Source organism: Amblyomma mixtum, chromosome 2 (assembly GCF_055824585.1).
Source record: "Amblyomma mixtum isolate Tamu chromosome 2, ASM5582458v1, whole genome shotgun sequence".
NCBI classification, from domain to species: Eukaryota; Metazoa; Arthropoda; class Arachnida; order Ixodida; family Ixodidae; genus Amblyomma; species Amblyomma mixtum.
In genome coordinates, this window is record NC_143013.1 from 119623694 (window position 1) to 119641287 (window position 17594).

General features: G+C 46.2%; 1 protein-coding gene across 3 annotated transcripts in view; it reads right to left on the bottom strand.

Annotated features, from left to right (window-relative positions):
- Nucleotides 1-1888: 1888 nt before the first annotated feature.
- Nucleotides 1889-17594, bottom strand: part of LOC149360726 (glutamate receptor ionotropic, kainate 2-like) — a 116755-nt gene continuing 101049 nt past the window's right edge. For all 3 annotated transcript variants that reach the window (XM_089572499.1, XM_089572498.1, XM_089572497.1), the window contains exons 12-15: nucleotides 16015-16213; nucleotides 9347-9572; nucleotides 4648-4910; nucleotides 1889-2879 (exon numbers count right to left, since the gene is read on the bottom strand). In XM_089572499.1, coding sequence (XP_089428625.1) covers nucleotides 2667-2879; nucleotides 4648-4910; nucleotides 9347-9572; nucleotides 16015-16213 — 901 coding nt within the window. In that variant the 3' untranslated portion in view covers nucleotides 1889-2666. The remainder of the gene's footprint in view (nucleotides 2880-4647; nucleotides 4911-9346; nucleotides 9573-16014; nucleotides 16214-17594) is intronic.

The window sequence follows — 17594 nt, forward strand, 5'->3', positions numbered from 1 at the left end:
GGGCGCCGCTGCCGCGCTTGAACTTGCGTCCTCTCGGTCCCGTCGACATGGGAGGACGGGTGATTACGATGACAAGAACGTAGCGGTAGCTTTAGCGGGATGCGTATAGTGCGCACACAAGCCCCCGAGCTCAGTGGCACTGGCATCGCTACGAGCAAAAGATCATGATAGGAAAAGCGCGTACTTTGTTGCAGAAGTCTCGTCAAGCAGTACAAATATTTATTTGTACTGCTTGACGAGACTTCTGCAACAAAGTCATTCATTCATTCAGCGCCGTCATTCAGCGAGGGGGCTAAGGCCTCGTCAGGCTTCCAAGTCTTTAGCCTTACGCCACCCGCAGGTATTCATCTGTATTGTTTCCTGCAAATAAAAAGCCAATTCAATTCAATTCAATTTTCTCTTAATGTTATCTCATAGAAACACGCAGTAAACACAGTTTGAAAACCACTATGTCAAAACACGTTCGCTTCATGGCCACCAATGCATTCGTTCACAAGGATGGCACAAATAATGAATTTATCTTCATGTCGCGTCCTCTAACCGAGTCCAAGGTTCTGGGGCCTTGGACACAACCTTCCTCACAATGGAAAGTGGTGAAAGCACTCCTAAGATTCTTAAAGAACTGGGTGCTGTATTCCCGTCTATAATCTAAGCTCTTAGTGCGGGGCCTCCGTCCCCTTAACATAGTGGTCGATGAACACTTGAAAAACTCATTTCATTGCCGCTCTTTTTCCTTTTTCCCCTTTGTTCTCATCCCCAAGTGTAGGGTAGCCTACTGTGCATCGCCTGGTTAACCTCCCTGTCTTTCCGTCCGTTTTTCTCTTTCTCTTTCTTTTTCATGTCGCTATTACAATCCAACAACAGGAATGATCTTTCTTCTAGTAACAATTAGGCTCACTTTCCTTAAGTATAAGGAGGCCAATATGGCCACTGTCAAGGTAAACAAAGGAAAATGCGTGTGCCACAAACATGCGACGTTTTGTAGCTGATGGGCTTTGCATAAAGCTATACGACGTCATCAAACACTTTACTCTTCTCAACAGATAATAGAACACCGACTAGCAAGGGCGATTACGGTAAAGGAAAAGCTTGCGTCCGCTACAAATCTACCCTAACAGTGCTCTGTAACTTTTCACTCTGCGAAGCACCGGTTTTCACGTAATCACCAAACTCCAGTTGCGTGAAGTTGAAAAAGTTGATTTCACATTACTTATGATTCAACAGTCGAGTTAAGGCTCACTTTGGACCCCCTTGAATGAGATCCTCAAGCGTGCGTGCGTTCAATCCTGCAGCGCAAGTTGTTCACTGCTGACTGGCCTCAACAAAGGCATGAATGTCTTGGCGAATCAGCGATAAGTCTGTTACTATTTAGAATGTTTCAAGAATCTACTTACGGATACAAACTATCACTGCTGCTGACACAGCCATCAGGATTTCTCTCGTTACTCCCACTCTTTTACTCTTTTCAACTGTCGTCGTGGCTTAATGACCACATCCTATTATCTATAATGAATTGCTTTCGAAGTTTGCGATTGTCTGCATTTGCAAGCAGCACCGAGATCATAACAGAAGGCGAGCACCTCCAGATTCGCACATGACTACCAGACGTGTTTGTTCAGTCTTCATTATGAGAATGAATGAAGGAATGAATTATTTAATTGATGAAATATGTGTCTCAACTGCCGTCATTCAGCGATGCTGACAGGATTGGCAACGAGATGTACCGGGTGAGACAAATAAAGCAAATAGTTGTGTAACTGTATGGAAGCGTATGTGAACACCATGGTAACTGGAAAGCTTTCAATTTCCCACAAGGGCGTAAGCACAAGAAAAGTTATTTTGTTACACCACAAAAAGTCGCTATGTTCACTGAGAAAAAACGGGTCTGTTGAATGTAATCATTTATGAATACCGCAAGCGTGGCAAAAACATTTATTTAGCTTTCTTCGCTCCAGTTCTGCGATTTTTGCCGAAGAAGACGTTTGTTGTTTTCCCATTCTAAAAAAAAATACAACAGGATGTTAGCCTCAAGTCCTCAGCAATTTGTCGCAGCGAAGTTAGAATATGTCGACACATCGTTCCGTTGCGCAGCACTCCATATCACATATAATTATCACCTTTGGCCTGTTGACCTTTGTGCATGTTCTTAGGGTGCTCTTTGTTGCGCTTCATTTCGAAGAAAGCTTGAGGTAACGCTCAGACCCTCATGCCTAATTAAGCAGTTTGTGATCTTAAAGGAGACTAAAACACATTAGGCTGACTTGGTTGCTGCCGGAACATTTATTGTACTTTCCCTTCCTTCTGGTTGCACGGCCACGACACGTAAATTACGGCCACTTTTTTTTCCCTCAAGCCTACCACAGTATTAATTACTTTTTGGTTGGCACACTAAGGACGTGGCAACCCTACGACTACAGTTTTTTTCATAGTAATTTTCATAGCATGCAAAGTACGTATGATTATACGTCTTTGTTTAAGGTGCATTTTTTTCTTGGCAACTCTTTGGTGCCTTTCCTCAGCCTGGACATTTCGCTCCTCCACGAGTGCCTAAAACTTCGGCGCAAGCGAAAGTCCAGCACCAAAAAAAACTGTTTTAAGGAATGTCGGGCAATGCTTGGGAAGGTGCTCCGATGAGGTCTCAGAGGAAAACTGCATTTGTAGGCTTTTCAGATCTTATTTTCAGGCCGTATGACCGCCTTGGGCAAAAGTATGTTCGAGGCTGGGTTTATGCTAGTTGTGCTGTAGTTAATGTGGTGAAGTGAGCTGAGCCCTATGCTGTTCGAAAGCGAGTCATCGGGCGTCTTTTGCGGATTCTCCTTGGAGCCCTTGCAGGATAGGACCACCTTCAGTTCTTTCCATAGTTCCATCCAGACGGAATCCTGAGAGAAGAATGAATGAAGGGAATGTCAGAATGACGCATTTTGGAGATTGACTGGAAAGATGCGGTCACTGCACTACTAGCCAGAATGTCGCGCTTGTGTGGTAGTGAAGTTTTTCACGAGAACACCTATTGAGCTGGGATACAACCAGTTGCAGCCTAAATCACATATTTTAGTTTAGGATTTTAGGACACATTCAACAACGAGCTAAGCCAAACCATTTGGCATCGCCAAAACCAAAAAATAAAGCGCACGCAAACTGGTCATTGGTTGCGTCTGTACTGGATATATAGCCAGATTTTAAAGGGATTGAAGCCTTCAAGTTTCACGTTCAGGCAAAACTTTGCTGGTGAAACTCCAGGTGTTTCACTCAAGCAATATGTAATGTTCCGAAAGAATGTACTGGGGTCGTACTCAGTAACCTTTCAGTTTCCATTTCGGATCCAATTGGTCCTCTGCCATTGCTCTCTGAGTTTCGATATAGCCGCGGCTTTCAAGCGTCCTTGCGAAGATATCCAACAGTTGGCTGGTTGGGGACTAGACTTAAGATTTCGCCTCCGTGGAAATTCCAGAGGCCCGTGCACTGTGCGATGTCAGTGCACGTTAAAGAACCACAGGTGGTCGAAATTTGCGGAGCCCTCCACTACGGCGTCCCTCATAGCCTGAGTCACTTTTGGACATTAAACCCTCATAAACCTGATCTCCGATGCATAATGAGTTGTTCACTTCGTCGTAATGGTAAACTCTCAAATGCTTGTATTCAACGAAAAAAATAAAATATTATATGGTTTGTGGGGGTTTAAAGTCCCAAAGTTGCTCAGGCTATGAGGGACGCCGTAATGGAGGGCTCTGATCATTTCGACCACAAAGGGTTCTTTACCGTGCACTGACATCGCACAGTACACCGCCCTCTAGAATTTTGCCTGCATCTAAATTCGGCCGCCGCGGCCGGGGTCGAATTTCGTATTTCGGGTCCGCAGCCTAGCACCATAACTACTGAGCCCCCGCGGAGGCAGAAAATATTATAAAGCGCATCACAGCGATATGGCACTTCAAAAATTCTGCCATTGAATGGGGTTACTGATTGTGGCGGGGCTGGGAGTTGACCCAACCAAATGGCGAGGATGTGATATAGGACCCCCATTGTCATTTCCAGACCAGAACGAAAGAGAACTCGTCGGGACTGTTTACTCCTCTGGAAAGTATTCTTCTCATCTCTGGGCTAAACAGGCCAGAAAACCTTCGTACGACTTCAGCCAATGCGCACTTTGTGGACGTCCATCGCGGTGTCATGTCACAACTGCAGGTATCTAATTTGGTGGCGATCATCGCCCTGGCACACAGTTGTTGGCTGAACGTCGGCTCCTTTTTGCATGCCTGTTGCGTGTGTGTTCTTTTCCTTTCGTCTCCGTCTTGTCGCGCTTTGGAACCCACCATGAACGTTTACCAACTTGCCAATATTTTGCCCTCCTTTTGCGTGCCTATTCACAGTATAAGTGGCGACCAAGGGAATTAACGAAGTCAACGCAGATCTAAGTTACATACTAGACTCTCACAACTCTATTATGCGCAGCATAAAGACTCAGCTCGACAGCGTAAAGCCCAATACGGCTTCCTCAAGGTAGATGATAGAAAAAAGGGCGAATTTCTTCACGACTCACATGTTCGACCAACAATTAACAGCTTTGTAATTAAGGGAATCATGCATGATCGGGAATGAGTTTTTAGCGGCGCATGATCTTAAAGTGGAAAGGTCCATTCAGCTCACCCTCTCGCCGTACGGTATCTTCTTTGTTTTCCAGAAAAACTCTAGAGTGACGATGACGAGGGCCCCGCCGCAGCCAAATATCAAGGCCAGGAACACACCGCCCACGTTGGACAGCCCCATCTCGCTCGTGGACGAGGCCGCGCCCTCGACAGGGCAGGCGTCCTTGCCCTTCACCCGCCACCAGCGCCTCTTGAGCATCTCCAGGTCTCCGCGCTCCTGCAGCCGGATGATGTACGACGAGAGTACCGACCGCACGGGGGAGCCTGTGTCGCGTACCCGAACAGCTGCTTCAAATACTGTTGAGCGAAACGCTCTCGGCTGCGGTGTGCAAGCAATGAAGGTCATTTTTGCTCTTTCGTTTTTCTTTCACGCACTGGCTTGATTATACGTCCTATATCAGCACGTTATGCTCTCTCTTTTTGCCTGCTCACTTTTCATAGATCCAACAATACATGCGCTCCAGAAACTTGATACTTTGATACTTGATACTTTTGATACTTTCTTTGTGTGTGATTTGAACTTTATTGTAGTGCTCACTTTGTACATTTTGTTGTATTTTGTTACCTTTGTTGCGTATTTTCTATTTTGTATTTTTCCCACTCCTGCCATAGCGCATATAATTGCGCTGCAGTATGTATAAATAAATAAATAACTTGCTAACTGCCTATACCTAACCAGGTTTCCTCTATCTCTGTGACAGTGTATTGTGATGAAACGGATCGATTATAATTTGTGGTGGTAGATTAGAGTATCTGTAATTCCTAGTCAGTTAATTCTACCAACCGTTCTCTTCGAGCGGAAGTTTTTGTCCAGTAAACCCACAACGTGTCATGCACTCCGTGTGTGTCGTTTCCTTTGTTTGTGTTCGTCTTTTGCGCTGAACCAAGTTTCAACTGTGTCATGCAGTGATCCCAATTGCGCTAAATTAAATTCCAATCCAGCTAAACATCAGGTTTGTTATCCCCCTACCTGTGATTTTGAATTATTAAATTTGATGTCTTCAACCAATGCACAGCGGAAGTTCTGAAACTGAATAGACGTGCTCTCCTGTGCAGCGCTTTTTGTGTGACTACTGTCGATGTGGCAACTCGAACAAAAAGAAAAACATCACTTGAGATTTTCACTCAAAAAAAAAAAAGTTTAACAGCACTGCGTCCGCTATTACGAACAAACCCCGCATGTGCACAGGAATGGCTGCGAATGATTAGAAAGTTGCAGTCGCTCCGGTACCAACCACCTTTGTAAAAGTGCTCTATTGCGTTGGAAAACCAGGGGTTGTTTACAGTGCGGACCCAGAACGTGTGTTTTTACACGCTCTAAGGCACTACTTTGTAATTGGAAAAACAATCAATATCGCAAGACTGCCAATTTCCTTCATCGGATACTGTCGGACATTAAATTTCTTTTATGTTGAATTCAAGCAGACAGCCAGGAATACAAATTTTATTTAATATTTTTTCGCATTGTGGAACAATCAGAAAAAGAAATGAAGATCAGTCCGTAGAAACTACAACACGGTAGTAAAAGAAATGCAGTTATTCTTTTGCTTATAGCAGTGAAACACCACACTTAGAAACAATGCGCTTTAGACTGATTGTACATTGCCACTTCAGGCGTTAGAACTTGAAATAAACAAATTGGGTTTATAAGTTTTCCCAGCAGTGTTTTGGTCAGTTACTAATAATAACTATAACATATGTGACCGACCGGGCAGCCTGTCAATCGGTGTTCTGGCAAACAAAGCCGTCTATCGCCAACATCATCAGACTAACTACATCCACTGGAGAGCAAACTAGCACTCATCTTGAATTAACATTGTACCTGTCAAGCAGCGGCCACATTATTCTCAAAAACTTTGTAATCTCATCTACCCACGTGACTTTCTGCCGTCCAGTGTTGCGGTTGTATTTTCCTGCCTGCCTATGAAGTGCGCTTAATCAGATACCCCTGCTATTTCGGTAAGGTAAAAATATGCGGCGTAGTATACAATTGCAGGCGACTTAAGCTATGTTGTTGACCATTGTATCTATTAATACAGAGTATTTTTGTTTGGTTTATTGGGGTTTAACGTCCCAAAGCAACTCAGGCTATGAGAGACGCCGTAGTGAAGGGCTCCGGAAATTTCGACCACCTGTGGTTCTTTAACGTGCACTGACATCGAACAGCACACGGGCCTCTAGAATTTCGCCTTCATCGAAATTCGGCCGCCATGGTCGGGATCGAACCCGCGTCTTTCGGGTCAGCAGCCGAGTGCCGTAACCACTGAGCCACAGCGGCGGGAGAGTATTAGTGCGAAAATTAGTGCTTAATTGCAGAGCACCCAAAAAAATCACTTGTGGTCAAAACCTGCTGAGCCTAGTAAGACGAGCGAAAGCTCTGTTAAGGTGAGCTCACGCCTAGCGTTTTTATGTAGTAAAAGAAAAAAAATGAAAATTGGTTTTTGAGAAAAGAAATGACGCAGTAACTGTCTCACATATCTCGGCGGACACCCGAACAGCGCCGTGAGGGAAGGAAGCAAGGTGGGAGTGAAAGAAGAAAGAGAGAAGGAGGTGTTGTAGTGGAGGTCTCCAGAATAATTTCGACCACCTGGGGACCTTTAAGGTGCCCTGACATCACAATGCACACAGCCCTCTTTTGCGTTTCGCCTCTCTCGAAACGCGGCCGCCGCGGTCGGATTCGCAGCGGAGTACTCAGGGGCAGTACACAAACGCCTTAACCACTGAGCCACCGCCGCGACAAGCGATTTCTGGTAGCGAGAGTACCGTCGGCTCGGCATACGCAGCTGTGGCGAGGCGCAGCGAGTCACGTGATTCGGTAGTTGAGAGGCGAGCGAACGCCGTCGGCTCAACGCATGCAGCTGTGTCCAGGCAGGGCGAGTGAGGTGGCGTGACGTCAGAGCCAAGTCTCTGCTCATCCCGGTTTGCAGGTCAAATTTCGTAGCCACATGACCTTCAGCTTTGTTCGGGAGGAGTAGAGCTTTTTTGTTGCGAAAGCAACACTACGCGAGTCGCCGAGCCATTTCGCGGAGCTGAGGAAAGGTCATACTGCGCATGCGCGAGGAGCAAGGACGTTACACGGCGCACAGCTGGCGCGCCGCCGCCGTCGCTGCGCGGGTGACTCGGAGGTGCCACCGCCGCGCTCGCCAGTTGCGCATGCGCAGTAGCGGCGCATAGCTAGCGTGCCGGGGCCACCGCCGCTGCCGCGCGCTCTCCATTGCCTCTCTCTCTCTCTCCTCGTTGCTTTCGCAATCCTCCAGGGCTATACCACTGCCAATTTTTTTCTCTACAAAACGTCCATTTCGAGCCCGGCCGCGGTGGCCGCAGCGACGGCGTTTTGATGGAGGCGAAACGAAAAAGACTCCCGCTAGCTCAGTGTCAGTGCACATTAAGAATTCTCAGGTGGTCGAAATTATTCCGGAGCCCTCCGCTACGTCACCTTTCTTTCTTTATCGTCTCACTTCCTTCTTAATCCCTTCCCTAACTGCTCGGTTCAAGTGTCCACCTTGATGCGAGACAGATACTGGACCATTTCCTTTCTGCTCTTAAGCAGACTCAAATCCTTCTTTATCCCTTCCCTAACATCGCGGTTCAAGCATCCACCTTGATGTGAGACAGATACTGGACCAGTTCCTTTCCACTCTTAAGCAGACTTAAATCATTCTTTATCCCTTCCCTAACTGCGCGGTTCAAGTGTCCACCTTGATGTCACACAGATACTGGACCATTTCCTTTCCTCTCTTAAGGAGACTTGAATCCTTCTTTATCCCTTCCCTAACATCGCGGCTCAAGTATCCACCTTGATGTGAGACAGATACTGGACCATTTCCTTTCCGCTCTTAAGCAGACTTAAATGCAAGCGCGTGATTTCTTCTCTAGCCAGACCAACGAAACGCTCCACCGACGATTTTGCCCTATTTGCGGATACCGAGAGGCACGCGCCCGCTTTTTACCGCTCCGGACAAGACCACGTCAGAGGTGTTGCTTTAAATTTTCCCGCCTGAGTCCACTTTAATGTTTTTGGCCTGCCACATTAGTGGCACCTTCGAACGTGGCTACATTCACGAATTCTGCATTTGAGGCTGCTGCATTCTCAGTACGTGAATGCATGGCCACGTACGATTTCTCCGTATTTCACGCGGTATATTTTCAGCGCGGATAAAACTTGTCTATACGTCACCTCAAAGTAAAAACAATTGAACTATTTGTTTTGGGGGGCTCCACAATTTTGCACAGCAATTTTATCACAAATGCACTCACTAAAATGTTAATTTTTTCAATATGCTCATTTTTTCAATTGAATCAAATAAAAATATTACTTCTTACATATAGCGATAAAGAACGTAGTTGAAGTTGCCGCCCTCTATTGCGTCTCGGTATATTTTAATCTCTGGTTAAAGTTGGCTGGTACACCTAGTATGCATGAAATAGTGCCAGATCAGTCTAGTAAACACGAAACAATGGAAGCATTGAAATTACAGTGAGCGAGACAGCTGCCTTTACATCTGTTTGGAAAATATTTTACGTAGTTTACAAATCTATGTTCAAGATGATGCGAAGTCTTTCTCGCGCAGAAGGGAGAGGCAAGCGATTCCCGGAAAACGCATGCCAAAATTTAGTGCGGCATCTCGTAAGCTTAAAACCCCGTCCCTTTGCTTCGCACTAAAAATGTCATCAGTACGTTCCGTTTTTGAAGCGCCTACCGGGTGGAGTGGCAATGCCGTATCCCTTGTTGTCCAATAGGCCCCCGATGGCGGTGAGGTTGCAGTCACGTTCAACCTCGTACTCGATGGAGGAGGCCTCCATGAGGTAGGCGTAGTTGCCCCGTTTCACCCGCTCCACGCCCTTCTTGTTGCTGGTGGGGAATGCAGTGGGCCTGGTCGTGCTCATCGTTGTCCACATGCGCTTGATTAACGGGTTGTCTGAGTTCTGCGAAAGTGGTTATGAGTAATGGTAATTATTTACTCGTTCGTTTATTAGCCTTACTCGCGGAGTGAAAGTTACTGTGTTGAAAGAGGTAAGGGCCAGATTGTGCGAAACCAAATATATATAAAAACGAATATAACACAAGTTGCTGAAAGAAAACGACATGAGTGCGAGCAAGAAAGAACAAAGGAAGACGGGATGAAAAAATCTAGGTATAGCCTCATGTCCTCTGAGTCAAAGATCAGAACCACAGAAGCCTTACCTCAACTTTCTCTAATGTATAGTAAACTTTCACGCGGTCGAGCAACACGAGCGCATGTGATCCAACCATACAAAGCTACGCCCACTTATGTTCCTTCCTACGTAGTGACTCTTGGGGTCCCGTGGTGGCCGCTGATAGAAGCTTTGCGCATCTGGGCCGCGGATCACCGTTCCATCTGGGATGGCGTCATGATGCGTGGGCTCGCAAAGCAGTTAAATTTTGAGAGTGATAACATCTCTATCGCTGTAAAAAGCGTTGCCTCACTCTTAAAATCTTCAAATGCGTTTGGGGGTTTCACATTAAATGAGCTAACGACTCGGTACCTTAACTCGGGCATTCAACATTAGCGCACTCACCAGCTGCCGCAGTCCGTCCAGACTCTAAAAACACAAACAAAGGCGACAAAAGGCAGTTGTCTGTTGTCCAAGGCAACGAGAAGACACGAAGTAGCGTGCACAGGTAAGAGCAAAGAAACATCAGCCTGCCATCGAGCAACATTTTAGAGATGAGAAGACAACCCCAACCGGCAAAAACAGTCACCACTGTAGAAAAGTGAAGAAAATTTGCTTTGGTGGTGGTGGTATGCGCGCTTTATCGTACTACGGAGATACATCTAATAAGGACACCGCAGTGGAAGGATTTAGATGAATTTAGACCACCTAGGCTTGTTAACGCACACCGACAACGCACACCACACAAGCGTTTTTGCATTATGCCTCTATCAAAATGTGGCCGGGGAGGCCGTCATTAGATTCCCCAGCATTCGGATCAGCAGCCAAATCCTATATATGCTGAGTCACCAGGGTGGAAACAAAATACATAGGGTAGATAGTTTGAAGGTAACAAATGAAAATACCATTGCATGTGCTGGCTAAAGAAGGCAAGTTGACGATATTCTACCCAAATGAAGAAGAATGACATCTGCGGCATTTTTACAACGAGAGAGGGGGCAGTTAGGGTCTGCAGTTGTAGGCGGCGGAGAGTCGGGGGTAGCTGACGCTAAGAAAGCTTGCACAACGCATTGGGTGCAGAGGGAACAATGAAGTTTGCATATGATTAGAAGATACTTTTGGTATGCAGCTCCCCTGACTAGGGGACGACTATGAAATTATCCGTATTATACAATAAATGTATATCGTGCATCATGGCTAGAGAAAGCATTACCTGTATTCATAGAAACTCTTTTCCTTCGTTTCCAGTTGGCACGAAACTTCGCTTCCCTGTACTACTTTAGCGTCTGTTCTCATTTTCTCACTCAGGCTCTCGAAGCGTCACCCGTGAGAAGGCACGGGTCTCTGCAGTCCACATTAATAGCTGGCTGTCAATGAAGGCAGCCAGCCATGCGAATGAAGTCTCATTGCGTGAATTTTTCCACCCATTCAGATCTGAGAGGGCAAATTTAATTTAATACCGGCGGCCGGTCGATGGCGCACACACCGATGGAAAGCAAAATGAATGCTGAGTGAGGTCAAGTGGACGGAGAGGTGGAACCCAGCGGAAGGTCTAGTCCACTGGGGAACGGGCACTCGGCAGTGCACTATAGCCGCTCCGGGTTTGAACGTATTTTTCAGATTCTTTTTACTTTCGACGTCTCGTTATTTAATTAGGAACCGCAGGTTTGGCTGCACGAGGCCAAATGCTCGAAGGCTTCATTTGTTTTTCTCTCGTAGAATCATGGCTCACAAGAACTTATGTGGGACGAAGCTGCCGGCCGTAATGTCTGTGGTGCGTTGCATTCTTTTGGCGTTTTGGCGTGATTCAGTTCTCTAAAAGGCGCATCACCACCGCCTCCGTTAAATGTGGCCACCTAAAAGCAACATAAGCTGTTTCGTGAGAGCAGACAGTAACAATGTTAGCCGGAACGATAACTCTAAATTAGCAAAGCTGGGGCTAGTTCGTAACGTACACTTAAGGCCGTAGCTGTCCTGCAACGAAGACAATCATATCATACTAGAAAGACTGGCGCTGCTCTGAACTTTTTAGTGGACGGTAGACGCCCAGCATATATACACAAGCAGAACTTTTTGCTGGGCTAGTTGGTTCATTGCGATATGCGTGAAAACAGCGCGAAAGAAGCCCGAAGGCGAAATGAAGCGCTCTTTCCTGTCCCTTCTTCGTTTCGCCTTCGGGCTTCTTTCGCGCTGTTTTCACTCATATATATACACAAACACGGACAAACACACAAACTTAACGTTATAGGAGATCAAAGTGTCTGGAAGACGATGTTTATAAACAAACTGAAATAAATTAAAGTTCATCAGTGCTAAATACGATGACGAATATGCGGCTCAGGTAATCTGCCTTAGTCATTCTTATGTAAAAGGCCGCCACACACTCGCACGTAGACCGATTTTGCCCCTGAGTAGAATGTTCGCAATACAAAGGAGGAGCTCACAAAAGCAATGTCTGCACTGCTTGCCAAGATATGTACCGCCAATCTGAGACCTTGTGTGCACTCCTGGCGTCCGGCGCTAACATAACGCCCATTCTTTCACATGAGAGCTTTCAACACAATTCAGGGATTTTGAAACAGACTTGTATGGCACAGTCTGCCCCCATTTCGCGTACTCTTTAAGCCCCCCCCCCTCCCCCCCCCCCCCTCTCCAGTCAACTTCTATTCGGAGTCGATGCAAGGGGGCAGTTACTCAAGCTTTCTGAGTGTGAACAGTGCAATCGACCTGTAATAACAAATTACTAGATTTCTGAGGTTTTGGTTGCCGTTACAGATTTAAGACACCGTCGGATTTTCTGGCGTTACTCCCCACTCTGCACACTTCTCCTGGCTCATTGCATGCGTAGGATTTATCGTGTTCTTTTATGCGAAGCATACTACTTTAGCTACCACTTCAGCCCTTCACCGTGGTTGTGCGCCTCCAAATCACGTGATACATGACGTCACACCACGTGACACGATGACGTCACAATAGTGGAGAAACGGGGGCCCACCTCGCGCCGTCGCTGTGGTTGTGCGCCTCCAAATCACGTGATACATGACGTCACACCACGTGACATGATGACGTCACGGCAGTGGAGAAACGGGGGCCCACCTCGCGCCGTCGCTGTGGTTGTGCGCCTCCAAATTACGCGACACGATGATGCTTCGCATTCTCCAGGCTCAGCCATTTTTGATTCCCTTTATGGGACATTAATAAAAAGCTGGCCTATACTCTGTTTTATGCTGGCGAAAAATGAAGACGGCGTCCACTAAATATCATTAGCTAACGGACCGCTTAGAGCACTTGGTGGTATAAAATCATTTCTAGCATTTCTAATGCAGATGCTAAGTTTTTTAGGTCGTGTTTTCAATAACTCTGCGCAACTGTTATAGAAGCATAATGTTAAGGTAACCTGAAATAGACTGTCTAGTAAGATCCAAAGCAATGAAATAACTACTCGAGTTTTATGCCTCTCTTACACCATCATAAAAGCGCCGCTTCTTAAAAAAAATATTCCTTTCTTTGACGCTCTTCATACGACGCTGAGTGGGTAACAGTAAAAGTTGTGGAGGAGTGGACTAGCGGTACGTTTAGTAGATGGCAAATGACCGCTGGAAGCCTGTTGCATTTGCTGTCTACTTCTACAGCTCAGCCGAACGAAATCAACAGATCGGAAATAATTTGCTTCGCATCTGGCGATATGTTACCCTCTAGGCTATCTTTAAGATGCTTGTAAACCGAAATGAGCCTTTGAAAAATCTTAGCCGAGTTTTGGTTCTAAAGTGGAAGCAGCTATCTCGCGCTTTATACGAAACAGAACTACGCATTGTATTAGGACGAAAACACTATTCCTATAGGTAAACACCGAGCATGGTCTTGCGATGTTTGTGGGTTTGGGCAGAGTGAAATAAACAAATAAAACTAAATAAAATAAATATGCGCGACTCGAATTCTAAACTGCGGCGGTGCGAACACATCAGTTTGGCTAGCCCCTGCGCGAGAGCACTAGGTTATCGCCGCAGCCGAACACGCCTCCTGTTAAACTGCAACAAACTCTCTCGCTGTGCATTGCATATCGTCTTCTCCATCAGCTAATACTACTTTCAAGCCTATATTAACACTTCGAGCTATGTGGCGGTAGCGACAGAGAGATGCGTGCTGCACGTTTTGGCTAGGAGAACATTGTGGCAGAAACACGCCACTAGTGCAATACGGGTTTCCGTTGACAATACTGCTGCAGAAATGCTCACCGGAGCACAGGCCGCCAGCGAAACCCAGAAACAGGCGCTTAATAGCTAAAAACAACAATAGTTAAAAATAACAACCAGTCCCTGAGCCATCACCCCGCTCCCGTAACGCTATAAGTTTGGTGTCGGCACTTTCATAGGACATCCGCTAGTCATGTGAGTGGGTAATATCCTATGAGAGCAGCCGCTTAATACCCACATCCTTCCCCCCGCATCCTATAGAAACATGTATCGCAGATCAATTTTAAGCAGTCTTAGCTCTCCTGTCCAACTGTATACTAATCTCACTGGACACCCAGAAAATGTGTGAGGCTGCCGGCTGTGATGTGCAAAGGCCACGCCCACGTTGCTCGTCTTGCAGTAATGTCTCGTGCAACTGATTGTGATCGTCATCCAGCCTACATCCACTGACGGCCTAATGCATCTCCCATTAATCTCCGGCTAATCCTGTCTTACGTAGGCCGGCTCATGAACATGACCTTTGCACCTCTGTGGTGGCTCATTGGTTACGGCGCTCGGCTACTGGCCCGAAAGACGCGGGTTCGATCCCGGCCGCGCCGGCTGAATATCGATGGAGGTGAAATTCTAGATGCCCGTATACTGTGTGATGTCAGTGCACGTTAAAGAACCCCAGGTGGTCGCAATTTCCGGAGCCCTTCACTACGGAGTCCCTCATAGCCTGAATCGCTTTGGGACGTTAAACCCCAATAAACCAATAAACATCAGCTTTATCGTGCAGCTCACTCCCTGCAGCCGCATTTTTATATAATCCCCTGGTGGCACATGTATTCCCGTCCGCACTTCTGAACCCATTAGTAGTCGCAAACTCTCAGAAGGAAAAAATGAAGTTTTAAATGAAGAACTAAAATGGAAGAAGTGAAACGTGGAGACGTATTTATTCACGATCAGTTAATTCTCTATTCATTAGTCCTATAGAACTTTCCCGTCAATCAACGACGATAGGCCGTAGGAAATGATGTCACGCTCTTTACGGCAGAAACACGCCAATGATGCCACCTATCTGCCACATATCAGTTTCGAGCACATGTCGCACTGCCGACCGGCCCCGAACCTGGCTAATGCCAGAGCACGACGTAGGCAAGCGATGTAGATCAGCCAGGTCTCAGGTAAGTGCCTGCTTTGTGGACCTTATTTACAGTTTAAGTGTCGCTACGGGGGAGCAATTGGCGCCAGGATCCGCAAGGTTAATCCCACCTGTAGCTTGCAACAACCTCAACTAACTCACGACTACGTGCCTGAAACTGCAGGCCAGGATTATCAGAGCTTATCTATAGTCGGGTAGAAACTGGGTGTCGGTCGTACGACGAATCGGAGTCCAAAGGTCCGTGTCATTCATTGGTCCGTATACCAGCAGCTCCTACCAGCAGGCTTCCCACATGGGACGACCTTTCACGTGCTGTCCGTCTGCCCACCGCTCCCAATCGAGCGCTCCGAAATTAGCCTGTCACAAACGCACCGCTGCGTGATGCCAGCTCGAAGGCATTGCTGCCGCTTTTTCTGGTCGCATGGTTTCATTTTCGCTGGTGTGCGGCCCCGAAATTCCTCACGCTGCAGTGACAAGAATGGTACTTTCCAAATTGCAAGCACAGTTACAGATGTTACTTACGATGGTCTACATTCGTCTCACTAAATAAGGAGGCGAACAGTAATGGTTAAAAAACTTCTAGCTGCATTCTGATGCACTGCACTCATGACAATGCTATGCCAAAAAAGCGATCTCCTAAATCAAAAGGCCAATTTTTCAAGATTGCTCAGCGCCGGACGCTAAACATTTTGTTTAGGTTTTTTAGCCTAATGACTTAGTGCGAGGCTATAGGAAAATATATCTTGAGAGCTGCGCTGAATAACGCATCAAGGAGTATCAAACGCGTGCAGCCTGTTTTTTTTTTTCTTCTATAGATAATGATGAATCGTTTTTTAGCAATTCCTACCAGAGTTTTCTTGAACGCGAATAAGAAAAGCAGCTGAAGTCGGCTCACCTTGAAGAAGCGGTACGTAGAGCCACCTTCGAGACACCCGTAGGAGATCTTGGTCTGTTTGGCGAGGTCGTTGGCGTTCTCGATGGGGGCCGTCATGCGCTGTGCCGTGAGGAAGGCGGCCAGGTTGGCCGTGTAGGAGGAGATCATGATCAGCGAAAAGAACCACCACATGGTTGAGGCGATGCGCGTCGACAGGGCGCTGCGAAAAAGAACAAGAAAATTCTGATACTGGCTGCCTTTCAATGTAGAACTGACTCAATTTCTTTCAGGCGCACTAAAAAGTTATTTCCTCCACATGCAGTATCTCTAGTACTTCCTAAACTCAATAACAAAAAAAATATGAGGGCAGTTGGGAGGGCACGAAAAGTACATCCTTCGGCTCCAAGGCACCATATGTTTGCAGTAGTTGCACTTATTGAAAAATACCATTCTTAAGTCCGCCGCACTTGACTGGGTAGTTTGAGTTAGGTATTCCTCGATTCAAGATTATTCAATAGTGGTACTATACCCCATGGACTATACCCCAAGTACTATACTCCAAGTCTCTTTCCCACGGGCGCTACATATATTTTGCAGATGGCAGGTGAATCATCGGGGAAAATCATTCGGGTGATAGGCACAGAAACATTAAATAGACTCTGAGGACAGCTTCGTCCTATTTTCCCAAATATACATCTCACACAAATACACCTCTCTTTTTCACGCTTCCAGCAATATCATCTGCGGATTTTTCATGGCGGTAAGAAAGCGCGCTCATTGGAGCGCGATGAACATTACTCAAGTAAGAGCTGAGTGCCGAGGTATATGCTAGCGATAACGCGGAATCTATATTGAAACTGTGCATCGGCACAAAAACCTGAATATCATAACTGTGGTAGCATACTAACCCGAGGGTACATATCATTGGCCTACATTTTTGTGCACGGCAAAAAAATGCTTAAACGTTTTGTATTGAAGTTTCAATATTTTTTACGCTCGCTACAGGTTCGATGCTGAGCTTTTTGTGTTAAAAAAGGTATGCTAGGCGCTTAAGGTCCTTGCTTGCGGTTTCTTTTGACCTGAAGAAGTCTACACTAAAAACCTTCAGCATAAAGGCTTGACATAAACGCATTTAACCTCACTAGCTTTACCACAAAAGCCTTCACCATAAAGGCCCTTCATCGAAAGGCCTTGAATGTAAATGTCTTTGCCAAGAAGGCATTTGACGTGAAGGCATTCACGCTAAAGGCCCTTAACACAAGGCCATTGCCATAAAGGTTTATAATAAGGCGTTTACTCTAAAGACTTTGACGTAAAGATCTTTACCCAGAAGACATTTACCTTGAAAGCCTTCATCCTAAATGCCTCCAAACTAAAAGCCTTTATCATTGCCATTTTCATTAAAGACTCCTCCGCAAACCAGCATAGCACACGCCGAAAATTCAGCCTCGTTTATGTCCTGCCTTTTGCCGCATCAAGTGAATAACTTCAGGCTTCACCAACACGAGCTTTTTCTAGGTTAGGACGCCAATAGTGCTTTCGTAATAAGAAACTTAGCATTAATAGGCGAAATCAAGGTTCACACAATTTCAAAACTGCAT